This window comes from Numida meleagris, chromosome 14, assembly GCF_002078875.1.
Source record: "Numida meleagris isolate 19003 breed g44 Domestic line chromosome 14, NumMel1.0, whole genome shotgun sequence".
Lineage (NCBI taxonomy): Eukaryota > Metazoa > Chordata > Aves > Galliformes > Numididae > Numida > Numida meleagris.
The window spans coordinates 9124795-9137955 of record NC_034422.1 but is presented as its reverse complement, the minus strand read 5'-3'; the positions used below and the strand labels follow the sequence as shown (position 1 = coordinate 9137955).

Sequence of the window (13161 nt, the reverse complement as noted above, 5' to 3'; positions counted from 1 at the left end):
ATTGCCCCATATAACGTCTGTTCAATGAGAGAATAAGGCACCAATGTGTAGAGAACTAAGTACAGATAAAAGGAAGAAAAACTTCTGCAGAAAAGCGGAGCTGACTCAGAAGGCTAGAAAAAACAGATTATGGTATTATGCAAACCATGGTACTTCCTTGATCTCTTCATAATACCCCATTGTATCACAAGTGCTGTAGACAGTCTTATTAAAATTACTATCATGCTTCCCCATACTATGTTGATTAGACCATGGTGCTTGGAAAAGTGGTTTTACTCCGATTTTTAATCAGTAAAAGAAACTTGCGACAACTGATTTACAAATATACCACAGGAAACTGAGCACTGCATTGAATTCAAGAGAAACGTTTTTATAACTCTGGTTGAAGTCTGCTTTGTAGTTTTTGTTTTAGCATCTAATCCAGAAGCGTTCACAAAGGAACTACCTACGTTCTAAAAGCTCAAGCATGGTCCCATCACTGCTGCAAACAGCTTTTCCAAAGCTCAGCAGCAATCACTCTGCTTGCACTGCAAGAGAGTGGCAGGCAGGCATTGGCACTCGAGCGTGCCAGGCATACGCAGAGCTGGCTGACTTGAAAGGGTCTGGCAGTCTCTATGGATGGTGCTGTGCACTGACACGCTTCACTGAGTGCCCATCCCAGTTCACGTATACAGTGTCTTTGTTTTTCAGGTCTACGAGGTCTGATGTTGTCAGTCATGTTGGCATCCCTTATGAGCTCCTTGACTTCCATTTTTAACAGTGCTAGCACGCTGTTCACTATGGACATTTACACCAAAATTAGAAAACAACCATCAGAGAAAGAGCTTATGTTAGCTGGAAGGTAAGGCAGAAATGTAGCATACCTGAGATGAGTTACAGACGGAAGCCTCCAAAGAAGTGCCTCAGTGAAAGCCTGTATTTGCAGTGTTCAGGCAGTGCAGCAGTGGCCTCCTGTGGCCAGACAGGCTGTCCCACGTGTGCTTTCCCTTCTGGATATTTTCTGATAATAATTTCCAGACCTTGTTTCCAATTTAATAGACGGCGGCTAAACTAACGTTCAACACTTCCTTCCTACTGCTGTTCAAAGGGAACTATTTAAAAACATCTCCATAGGCTTTATGCTACACCGTACTCAGCATCAATGAACTAGTTCTGGCTGATTTGCTGTTGATTCATCTCTAGACATAACAAAGGAAAAAAGTTATTTTCTGTGTTTTAATTGCATGTTTAGCTGTAAGGTGACTGGTGTTTGACAGACACAACACTCAACCTGAATTACTTTTGTTTGTTCAATGGTAATTGGTCATTTCATTGATTTTGCTGGTTGAAATACAAAATAGACATTTAAATTATTGATTGATCGCTGTTTCTGATAGATGCTTCTAAGCAGGTGGCTAATTGAATATCTGGCTATGTTTACAGGGCATTTATGTTGGTTTTAATCGGCATCAGCATTGCCTGGGTTCCTGTGGTGCAGTCAGCTCAAAGCGGGCAGCTCTTTGATTACATCCAGTCAGTTACTAGCTACCTGGGACCTCCCATCGCTGCTGTCTTCCTGCTCGCCATCTTCTGCAAGCGAGTAAATGAGCAGGCAAGTACAAATTAGGAAATAATTAAGCTGCGTGTTGCTTTAGTAATTTTTTTCTTTTTCTTTTCTTTTTTTTTTTTTACCAAACATATCACCTTTCACCTTTATCTTGAATGCTATATACTTTTGTCAACAAACTTTTCGGCAAATATGCTGTTGTCTCATCCATCATTTCCCATTGCTTTTTGGCTCCGTTCTAGGAATTGCTAATTTTTATTTTCAGAACAGTGAATTGAGAAATATTGGAGTAAGTAACTCAGAAGGGATGAGGTCTGGATTATGCTTGATGGGACCACGAGCCAGGCACACTGACTGGGGTCTCAGACATTCTGAAGACTCAATATTCAGGAATTCAGTTTCTTTCCTATAGTACTAAGAATAATAATATTTCCTAATTGTTCAGGTTTGCTCCAAAAAGAAAAAGTTTCATGAGAAAGCTCACAGAGAAAAAGTCATCTTTCTGTTTTCAAATTTGGCTGAAACTTTTTCTAACTGCTTTCCCTCGAGACCATTTCAGTGGTTATTTATGTGTCAAAAAAGCCAGCTTTATGCACAAAGGGATGTTCCACTTCCTATCCCCGTACAGCTGCGTCTCACAAATGGATTGAATCTTTGTGCCTTTCGTGGAAATCTGTGGTTGATCTGTGATTGTAGCTGGAATTTTGCCTGAGTTAGAATTTAATATAATCCTCATGTGTTTGTGTACTCTTCAAAGCTGGATAAGTAGTACAGATAAGCGTCAAAGCTTTTGAGAACTGGAGCCTTGCGTAAAATGAACTCCAATATTGTAATTGATTAAATTAAAACTGTTTTTGTTTTTAACCATCAAAACTAGAATATTTTTAAATTGGGATTTCTAGGTTTGCGTTACAGTCATTAGTTATTTGACTTCACAAACTTACGGAATGGCTGAAATTGCCAAAGTCAGTGTAACATGTAAATACCTGCATGTTTCCTCCAGCAGCCATTCAGGAGCTGCAGCGTGCTCATTTTGGTAACTTCTGTTGCTCTGTCTGCAGGGTGCCTTCTGGGGCCTGATAGTTGGGCTGTTCGCTGGGCTCGGTAGGATGATATCAGAGTTTGCCTACGGAACGGGGAGCTGTGCGAACCCTTCCAACTGCCCCTTCATCATCTGTGGCATTCACTACCTTTACTTCGCAATTATTCTTTTCGGGGTCTCTGCCATCGTTATCCTGGCAGTCTCCTTCATGACTAAGCCGATTCCTGACGTACATGTGAGTATTACTGCACTTCTGCTCCCAGAGAAATGAAATTTACCACTAGTTTTAAATATCGTTACTTGGAATATTGTCACGTTTCATATATCTGTATCATATAGTCCTTGTAAGAAAGCAAAGGAGATAGTCTTCATTTATCTGTTACAGAGCTTCAGTGACTCCTACTGATCTAAGAAGTTGACTTAACAGACGTTTGGGATGCTACAGTCTCTGTGTACTAAGGCTCTAGCTTTAAATTCTTTTTTTTTAATGACAGCTTTATCGCTTGTGCTGGACTTTGCGCAACAGCAAAGAGGAACGTATTGATCTTGATGCAGATGATGAGGAGGAGAAACCTGATGAAAAAGATGGGGAATCAGGTAACTGCCGAATAATTTCTGTTATTCACTGAGATATGTGAGAATCCCTATTCCATTCCCTAACAGACAATAGCATGCATGGTTTTCAAAGAACAATACGTCCCTGCCCCACCCCAGCAACAAAACCTCAACCCAGATTTAAAGGGCTACTAAGGTGCTTTCTTCCACGCATCCTAGTGTAGATCAGAAGTGACGGGAGAAGTTCTTGTTCTCTAGGTAGCTAGGTGCCGGTTCTAGGACTGAAAAATGGAGATGCTTTAGGTTAGCGGTGGTGTGCACTGGTAGAACTGCATGTAACTCTGGCACTTGCAATGAAACAAGGAGAATTCACTTTGAAACAGAGCGTAGTAGCCAGGAGCAAGGGCATGATGCAGGACAAAATGAAAGTGAATTGCCAGACATCCATCTGAGCAAAACCACCCGCTTCCTTTGCTGGGCTTCTCATTCTGCTGCCAAGTTCCTTTTCATAAATATCCTAAAATTAATTTATTTGGTTTTTAATTAGAAGTGTAGAAAGTAGGGAAAAAAATGAGATAACAGGTTGAGTTTTGTAGCATGATCTGCTTCTCACATACCAGATCAAGTCTGCACGCTGTAAAAGGCCTTCTTGCATTATTTAGAAAATCACACTTTTTTCCAGGTGAGCTGTGAAAACACAATATTAACTTCATTCTTGTACAGCCTTGTACTATATTTAAAAGCTTCCAAGCAACTAAGACCATAAATCAGGGCTGCTGTATGAAATATAGGAAGGAGCTCGGTCGTTCCTATATTCGTATTCTTCCTGGAGAACTTCTCATGTGCACAGCGGTCCATGCTTACAGTTCATGACCAGTATGCTATTCCTTCCAGTTTCAGAGGAAAGTGAAGACCCAGGATGCCTAAAGAAAGCTTACAACTGGTTCTGTGGCTTAGAGCAAAAAGGACCCAAACTGAGCAAAGAGGAAGAGGAAGCACTAAAGAAGAAACTGACTGACACATCAGAAGAGCCGCTTTGGAGAAATGTTGTGAATATCAATGGCATCATCCTACTGACTGTGGCTGTATTTTGCCATGCCTTTTTTGCATAAGCCTCTGATTACAGTTCTGAAATCGTACTGTATTGTCAAGCAGAAACAATGCGTTGTAAACTTACACAGTTAAAATCATTTTGTATTTTCATGCTCTAAGTTTGTAAAAATCAGGGTAATTTACTCTCTGATTTTGTGACCATAATTTCAACAGTCTAAGATCAAGACTACTGGGAGTTCAAGAAAGAGAATTTCCATTTAGAAATTGAATCAGTCCAGGATTAATAGAGGTTCAGAATTTCCATCCAATATTCTCCCTTCTCATTATACATTTCATATTTTCGGTGCAGAACAAGACTGCACGAACCATTGGCTCATTTCATGAGCCATTTATCAGGGTTTGTGAATTATCTTTTGGGGCCGATGATACTATTTTAATTTTCAACCCTTTCTCTTCTGATTATTCAATTTTTTTTCCTTTGCCTATGATAATTTGATTACTAAAAAAAAAAAAACCCTACAAACAACTGAGGGGCCATCTTGTGGGTCCAAACTAAAAAATCAGTTCTGTTCTCTCAAAGCACAGCACTAAAGGACTTTTGTAAATATCGATGCATTTGATACTGCATCTAACTTTCCATTATCACTTTTACCCACTGTCATTTTCTGTGATATTTTTCATCATCTTGTGTTTCTCAGTAATGAGTAGAACATGGACCATCTGCACTGATTGCCTTTTGAAACTGGTCAAAACGAGATTCAATTATCCTGTCGGAAATTCTGCTTATGATAGCTTCTCTGGTTAAGGTTAACTGCAAAATGTCCCCCTCTTGTATATTTTGATATGTGTCTATACTTGAATGTGAAGCTTTTTTATACAAAATACATGTATTATATATACACACAATACATTATATATATGCACATATATATTATATATTAGAATATATGTATGTGTGTGTATATATATATTTATTTATTTATTACTGATTGATCCCCATCTAGGTATGTCAAAGTTAATCTCTACCCACAGTTGTTAGGACCTCTTTATCCTGGAGATGGTGTTAATGTTTTGCTTCTTTCTATGAACTGTACTACGAAACAATCCGTGAACATCGTTAAAAGTCCAAAGCATCGAAGTGCTGGCTTTGCATTTTTCTTTTCAGAACATCTGAGGGCTTTGCACTACTCCTCTGAAAGACCATAAATCTTTCTTCTGAAGACTTCATTGAGAAATATAATTCATGCTGTATGAAATTTCAGTATGGCAGTGTGAGTTTGAGAACAGCCACAGCGGTGGGATGTCAGCTAAGTCACTCTGACTGTCACCACTTGCTAAGTTTGAGACCTGCTGGAGATGCAGGCGAAGACAGAGGTAACTCTGAAAGTCAAAAAGCAATAAATCTTGTGCTCTATGGGTGATTCAGCCTCTTGGGGAATCAAACGTAGAAAGAAGACATCAGCTGCTGTAGTCAAGCTACAGCACAATTCCTTGTTACTGCTGCACAAGTGTTGTGGCGTGCTGTGTTGTCTCAAAGCATTTCAGCGCGATGTGTCTTCCCACAGCATTCTGCAGCAGGACCAACCGCCCTGTGCTAGGTGCATCTCACTTGGAAGCTGGTGTCACCTCTGTACACGCCACCACGTCGCTGCCAGCTCCTCCAGCTTTAGTCGTTCTCACTTTAACATCTTCTGACAGCATCTCCTCTTCATTTACATCTAAAACAAAGTGCTCTGCTGTTCCTCATGATAAACCCTGCCGTATACTGACAAGGTTTGCAAGGGCCAGATTAAATTAGTACTATATAAACATCAGTGCAAACTTTTTTCTTGCAGTTAATACAGCGAGAGAGTATTTTAAAGACCTTGGAATGAATTGTATTTAATAGACTTTGAAGTCATGTATGTATTAAAGTATTTGTATGTTTTGAAGCATTTGGTGTCCACAAAATGATGAGACTTCTAAAGAATGTAATGGAAAACAGAGAAACTTAATTTGGTGTCTAGATTTTGGTTCTGCATAACAGTAATGGACAACAAATAAGTAAGAAAGCCTCAAGAAAAGGACTGCCCAGATTCCTCGTTGTCATGCTTTGTTGCAGAAGGAAAATACAGTGAAATTACACAACCACTGGGATGAAGGCAAATAACACAAGTGATTTCCTGGTGGCCCCATCAGCCTTTAGATGACCTCCTCATTAATCAGTCACCGTCACTTCGTCTTCTTTCCCAGGGTTAAAGGATTTTGAAAAATTAACTCTGAGTTTGACAGAGGCGTTCATTGTACATCCTCAACAAGCTGCTTTTGTTCAGGTCTGAGAACTGCCTGTGTAGGGACCAAGGTTCAAATGTTTCCATGAAGGCTGACTCCTGTTTGGAGCGCTCTAATTTTGTAGAATTTCACATTGCCACGCGATTTTACCATGGGCAGCTTTAGATTAATAAATTAATAGATTAATAAACGTCACCTAGGTTTGGTCGGTATCGCGTTCAAGGGCAACATCGTGACCTTAAGGAAGAAAGTGAATTTCCTTCATTTCTCATCAGAGCATTTGTCGCCATGGGGCACGCTGAGAGAAAACCCCCAAGATTCTTACACTGCCCCCAGGGATGGGAACACCGAGCGCGTTCCTCTCCCCATGTTTGACTGGAGATTCAGAAATCCTTCTATCGCACGTCTCTCCGCTTGCTGTCTCTGGCTGGCAGCACAGTGCACGTGCATCACACGCAGCGTGACACAGCTCTGCTCTGGGTGATCCTCAAACAACCTGGCTTATCCTGGCAGGTGAGACGTAGGGTTACAACTTACCTTAGTGAGTTCCAGTTAGACACAGAGGATTATCTTAAATGGACTGTACAAAACAAGATAAATTACAATTAAAAAAATCACCTAGTAGCACTGTAAGCCAATTGCATCACTGGTATATAAAGAGCGCAGGCAAAGTGAGTCAGATATTTTAGTTAAGAATTAGATTATTTTAGGCCCAGTCCTGAGAAGGGTAACCACTCCTCATTTATATTTTCATTTTTCTGTATCACTTAACACATGTATCCACGTGCCTCACAAATGATAACTACTCTGGTTATGCAAACACTCTTCTTAGAACTCAGAATTTGGTTTTATTCCAGTTTTGTTATAGCAAAAGCTCGTGCATTGGTGTGGAACAGTTACATTAGGGGCGTAGGTCTGCGGCTTACCTTGGGAAACAGGTGCAGTAATCACAGCTTGGATTTAACCAGAATGTTCATGGTGCATTAAGGCACAGAGCACAAGGCTGAGTTCTCTCAGCACAGGTGATTGCCCTGAACCCAGAGATGGCAGCAGCTGCTTCCACTAATGGGCTCAGCTCCTGCCCAGGTCGGTTTTTCCACGAAGAGCAGAGAAATGAGATGTGTGTTGCTAGTGGTGACTGACGTTCAGAGAAATGCTGCAGAGCTGCGTTCGCTCCTGAAGTCCTTTGTTTGAAGAGCTGGATTGGAGGGGCATTAAAGCCGATGCTCCTGGGGACAGGCAGCCCCGCTGCAGGGAGCAGGGTGAGCCAGGGTCACAGGTGAGCTGCTCTGAGGGAGGGCTGCTCCTCTTTTTTTTTCCTTCAGATAAAATTGAAGTTCTTTCTCTGTGTTCTGGACGTGTGATGTTACTGCGAGGCAGTGAGACACGAGGGCATGGCACAGCGATGAGCTTCCCGTGCTCAGCCCAGCAGGCGGTGTCACGGGTGGATCAGCAGAGGGCAACGCATGGCCAAGAAAGATGAGCAGTTCCAAACCAAACCATTTTCTTTACTTGGTGATTCATGGCATTTTTTACGCAGCGTGTTTTTCAGGCCTGTTCTAGAGAACATAAAGGATGGAGTGCAACTCGACTCTTCAATATCTAGCTGATGAAAGACCACGTAACCAGCACTAGTGCCTGAGGTTATTGCCCTTGTTATTAATAAGACAGGTCGGATTATGTTTTCCTCCCGAGGAGCACTCAGTGTTGTTATCTAGCACAGCAAGCTGCAGAAGAGTTCCCCAGGCGCTGCAGTGCCCAACCCTGCTCACCTGGCGGTGCTCAGCACCCAAGCAGCTGTGCACGCTGCAGCCAGCACCTCCCTCCTTGCCCTGGGGCACCTGGCAGAGCCTGCAGCTCGGGCAGGCACGAGCTCACCCTCACCTCTTGTACTGTTTTTAGTTATAGTATCAGAACTTATGACTTTAAAAACTTCTTTTCAAATGACATGTAAATCAGACAACTGCAATAGTTTTCATTCATTCAAGTCTACAAATCTTGGCAGAATATCCTTCCTAAGAGTAGGTTCTGGACTTGAATCTTTCAGTATATTAGTTTTGCATGCAGCCACAGAAAATACATCCTCTCCTTTTGGTTTGATGTCGACCAAACCTGACTGACCTGGACTCTGTGCTTGGTCTCTAGGCAAAAATCTCACTTAGCATTTTTAATCTGAATTTGATTCATTTTTTTGTTTATTTTTAAATAGAAAATGCAGTGGTGGGAAACAAAAGTACTTTCTGCTTTGGAACTCAGGTAGATTAAAAGCTGCTATTTCCCAGGACAGGACTGATATGAGAGCAGAATGGTTTCCAGCTCCAGGACTTTCAAAAACAAATGAGAACAGGTCAGTGAGTCTGTAGTTTCAAGAACAAAGAGACATAACATTTTTAATCTCCTGGAAACTGTTAGGAAAAAAAATCATACTAAGCTCTGCATTCCCAATGAGCTGTACCTGTGTGGGATGCTGCACACGAGGCTCGTGAACGAGGATCTCTCATCCCGTGAACGCGGCTGTTCTGCTCCTGATGTCACTGGGAGATGTCAGGCAGCTGACTTGAAAGCTTGATCTGCGCAGGGTGCAAGTGAATTAATTTCGGCATTGACCCAGGACCACATCAATTATATCTGGGCCTTAATCATTGCTGGCTTCCAGCCAGAAAGGCTGATCATTTTCCATGGATGTTAAAATCAGCTGAGCTGCTGATGTTGTCGTAGTGTAGAACACTGTGGAGCACAAAGTGCTAAAGACTTGCTATGTGCACAGCATTCTTTGGAAGCAGTGAGTTTAATTATAGTGTGTGACAGCGGTGACATGTTAATTGAAGTGTTTGTAACACGTATGAAGCAATACAAAAGGATAGTGAGCATCTGGGCAACCGAATGTGTTGCAACTTTATTCCTGAGTATAACTGACTGACAGGTAGGTCAGCCCAATGGGGAGTGTTTGTCAGCCATGCTGCTGTGTTTCTTTGATCCATCCGATCGTTTTACTGGCACCTGGAGTGGCAATTAATTGCCCAGCATTGCAAACCTAGGGCTGCTGGCTCATCTCAAAGCGAGCAGTTAGCTGTGGGTGGCCCTGGCACTCCCCATATGTAAGGGTCACAGCAAACGTGTCTAGGACTAAATCTGTGATGTGGAATCATAGAACACAGGTTGGAACGCTCCTAGAAATCTCTCTGTTCCCCGTGTTGTGCATTTAGGATCACGCAGCATCAGTATCGCTGTCTCATTGAGGAAATTCATTGGGAATATGATTAGAACTGTTCCTACACTGCACTTACTATTACAGGTGACCTTTTCATGCTAGCAGAATGTCACTAGTAGAAGAATTTTAGTATGCATTTTTTTTCTTGTGCTCTGTCTTAAGGACAAGGTGCTACTCAGCAATTAAGCAGTAACTGACAAAAGTAAAAGTATTGCTAGGACTAAAGCATACCTTGGGTTAACATACACAGTAGTGTTAGCATAACTTCAGTGCATCTTGCTCTCTGTTAGTTTCAAGATGTAATGTACCCCAGAAGAGAAAGTGAATCCTTAATCATAAGGATTTTTTTTTCTTTTTAGGTATGAAAAGTCACTAAGTGATTATATGCTAAATTATAGAAGGAAAGTTAGTTTTAACAATGAAGACTAAACATACTGAGAATTCCAAACCTAAAAATCCAGCCATGTTCTGTGTATTTTCTGCTCAATTCCTTTTTACCCCATGATTTCTGCTCATGCCACTAGGCGTTTGCTGTTTTTTTTTTTTTTCCTCTTCCAAACACATTTTGGGTAAATCTGAGTGTTTCAGTTTTTTTGCCACTCGCTTCTCTTTAAACATCTTTTTCAGTGAGTTATTCCTGATTGCTTTATTTCCTTACTACTGTCTCAGAGCTGTAAGCTCTCATCTTCTGCCTTGCGGTCACTGCCTAAGCAGGGAGATTCAGGAGCAGGCTGGCACTCACGCTCCAGAACTCAGCTAAGGCTTTGCTCCACTCTTGTACTGTGCATGCAAGTGAGACAAGACACCATGCCGGAGTCTGATTTGGAAGCAGCTCATACTGCTCTTTAAAGCAGCTATCAGGGAGATGCCCGGGTGCGGTACTTAAGGTCCAAGTCAGCTAAATTTCTTCTTGTCACAGCAGTTCAGTCTGGATGGTCTCATTCCTACATCTGAACAAGATAATTATTTTGCTAACTCGTTGAAATGCGATACCTGAATTACAGGGGGGAAGGCTGTGACAGATGCTTGAGCTGAAATGATTGGTACTGCATTTTCCTGCAGCAGTTTTGTAAATGTAGGTGAAACTACTGTTCTCTCTTGTTCCCCAGTCCTTTGCTGAACATTTTCCCTGTTATTAAGCTGCCTGTCTCTCTCTTATTGAACTGGATGCACTCAGGCATCAATATCTATTACATGTGAGTGCCTTACATACATCAAGCGTGCTGAAAAGGCAGAGCCCCTCCAAGACCCTGCCCAGAGGGGATGAATCTGTCTGACTCAATGCTTTTAAATCACATCTTTGTAGGAGAGGAAATTCCCCATCTGGTTAGGTTATGGAAGAGAAATCTTCTAACTTTAATCACACCTACGGTGGCTCATATAAGATTGTGCTTTGCAGAACACCGGGCTTCTGCAATGGAAGTGCAGCTGGCAAACAACCCCTGTGTATGGGTGGTGCAGCTTCTTTTTAGCCACCGTAACGTCTATCTAGAAGAACACCATTCCACAGCAAAACCTGCGTGGAAATGTGAGATTTCCTGTGAAGCTGAATCAGCCACATGGTGATTCTTGTCTTCCACTTCTAGTGGACAGGATTTGTCCTGCCAGGCCTTCTATTGATTCTTAACTTACACACTGGCAACTGCAGAGGAATTTGCCATATCAGTAGTGATCTGCCTTGACTACATTGTGAGTAAAATGCTGCTGAACCTCCCCAGTTTCAACTGCTCATCAGCTCTAAAATCAGAAACTGCCTTATTTTCCTTTGGGCAATTTATGTCTTGTTGGATAAGCTTGCTTCACACAGCTTGAACTTTTGATGTTAAATTCAATTCTATAAAGAAAAAGTCATTTCCTTTAAAACCATTGAATTAGAAAAAAGGAGGGAAAAAAGGAGAAAAAAATACATATTTTTTCAAAGTAAGGAACTGACATTTTCAGTTCTGTTTTGTTTATCCCCTCATCTGTCTGCTCAGTCGTTAATCACAGGATACTAATGGAAGGAACAGCTGCAGACTGTCTTGTCCAACTCTTGTTGGACTGAGCCGTACAGGGTTGACTTTCCTCTCAACCTGTTCCCATCCCTTCAAAATGAGCCACAACAGCAGAACTCCTCCATCCTGGAGTTTTCTTTTTCCCTATTACTTTCCTTGTGACCGGTAACACGGATGTAAGGCTGTGACAAATGAGTTTTCAGGAGGAAAGAAGAATGGAGTTTTGCTTTTGGACGTCGCATATAATCGTGCAACTTTTACAGCGAGGCAACAACAGAGGGCAATAGATCTCTGTGAAATACCGCATCTTCAGAACGGTTTCCATCGGATGACTCTGATGGCAATTTCTGCAGCTCTTCTCACGGCCTCGCTGGGGTCCCTCAGGCACTGCTGAAACGTGTCTGTGTGCTCTAGGAGCTCCCTGCGACCCTCGGCTACTTCTGCCAGCATGGTGAGGGTTTTGATTGCGCTCAGACGGGCTTTGCTGTTCTTCTCAGCAACCAACTTCAGTAACCGTGGGATGGCTTCAGCACGCAGGGCTAAGCATCTCCCTGTAGGAAAACAAACTGGCTTTAAAATGTGTGATTACATATGATCAACAAGATTTTGAATTGCTGCTTTTGACTCCCTGCCCAGTTACAGCTTTGAACGCCCCACAGGGTGCGGTGTGACGTAGGACATGCTTTGCTTTCCCAGACCTGAGCTAGCTGCCAGCTAGCTGTTCATTTTTATGGGAAAAGATCTTTCTTAGTAAACGTTATACGCCTTGCATGTTATTTCATTTCAGCATCTAAGGAGGTACGAGGTACCAAATGATAGGGTAAACTGTTCTGGGGGGGATTAGATGCCCTTAAGAACATCCTCCGTTCTTTTATTTTTAAGGACATTTCAAACACTAAGATCTGTGTCTGTGTTGTTTTCGGAAGGCAGGGGGGGCAGTTACAGAGGAGGACTGGAACACAACTACTGTTATTAAGAGTCTTTCAATACTAATTATTCACTCATCACACCGAACATTTAGCAGTTAGTATTTTCAGTGTCTTGTAACGTACTTGAGAGAACAACAAGCATTACTAATATTCTCTCCTCTCTTAGCTGTGAGAGAGAAACTGCCTCTAACCACAAAAAAGGTTTCCAGGAAGCAGTGCTCTGGAGGACAGGCGATTCTGAGCAGCATTCTCTGGATCTCTGGACTTGTACCACAAACGTTCCCCTCTGGAGCAGCACTCTGGAGGGTAATGACACAGCTGGGGCAATTATTATTTATCCACTTTAGGAAAACGAAATGTGGAATGTACTGCAGTCTCTAGACACTATGGTATGAGCAACTGTTCTTAGACAGATGTAAAGAAACATTCTAATCTTATAAATTCTTGTACAGCTTTCATGCTGTTAGAAACTGAGGATTTGTGGGGCTAGGGGACAGGCACAGATTTTGTTTTGAAGTTGCCTTCAAATTGGATTTCTAGAAAGCAGCCCAACAGACCTG

At 42.0% G+C, this 13161-nt stretch overlaps 2 protein-coding genes and 1 long non-coding RNA gene across 12 annotated transcripts in view; 1 reads left to right on the top strand and 2 right to left on the bottom strand.

Moving 5' to 3' along the window:
- LOC110406399 (sodium/glucose cotransporter 1-like) overlaps positions 1–6662 on the top strand; it is a 56180-nt gene extending 49518 nt beyond the window's left edge. For all 8 annotated transcript variants that reach the window (XM_021412850.1, XM_021412848.1, XM_021412847.1 and 5 more), the window contains 5 exons: positions 691–841; positions 1423–1591; positions 2608–2823; positions 3083–3185; positions 4038–6662. In XM_021412850.1, coding sequence (XP_021268525.1) covers positions 691–841; positions 1423–1591; positions 2608–2823; positions 3083–3185; positions 4038–4255 — 857 coding nt within the window. In that variant the 3' untranslated portion in view covers positions 4256–6662. The remainder of the gene's footprint in view (positions 1–690; positions 842–1422; positions 1592–2607; positions 2824–3082; positions 3186–4037) is intronic.
- On the bottom strand, positions 268–1427 carry LOC110406408. Its single transcript, XR_002443463.1, has 2 exons — positions 864–1427; positions 268–777 (listed from the first exon to the last, which is right to left on the bottom strand). It is a non-coding gene; the product is annotated as an uncharacterized LOC110406408 (long non-coding RNA).
- The window catches only part of RSPH14 (radial spoke head 14 homolog), a 79305-nt gene continuing 73439 nt past the window's right edge, over positions 7296–13161 (bottom strand). For 2 of the 3 annotated variants that reach the window (XM_021412866.1, XM_021412867.1), the window contains exon 7: positions 7296–12223. In XM_021412866.1, the coding sequence (XP_021268541.1) occupies positions 11982–12223 (242 nt within the window). In that variant the 3' untranslated portion in view covers positions 7296–11981. The remainder of the gene's footprint in view (positions 12224–13161) is intronic. The other variant, XR_002443462.1, reaches the window with a different exon arrangement.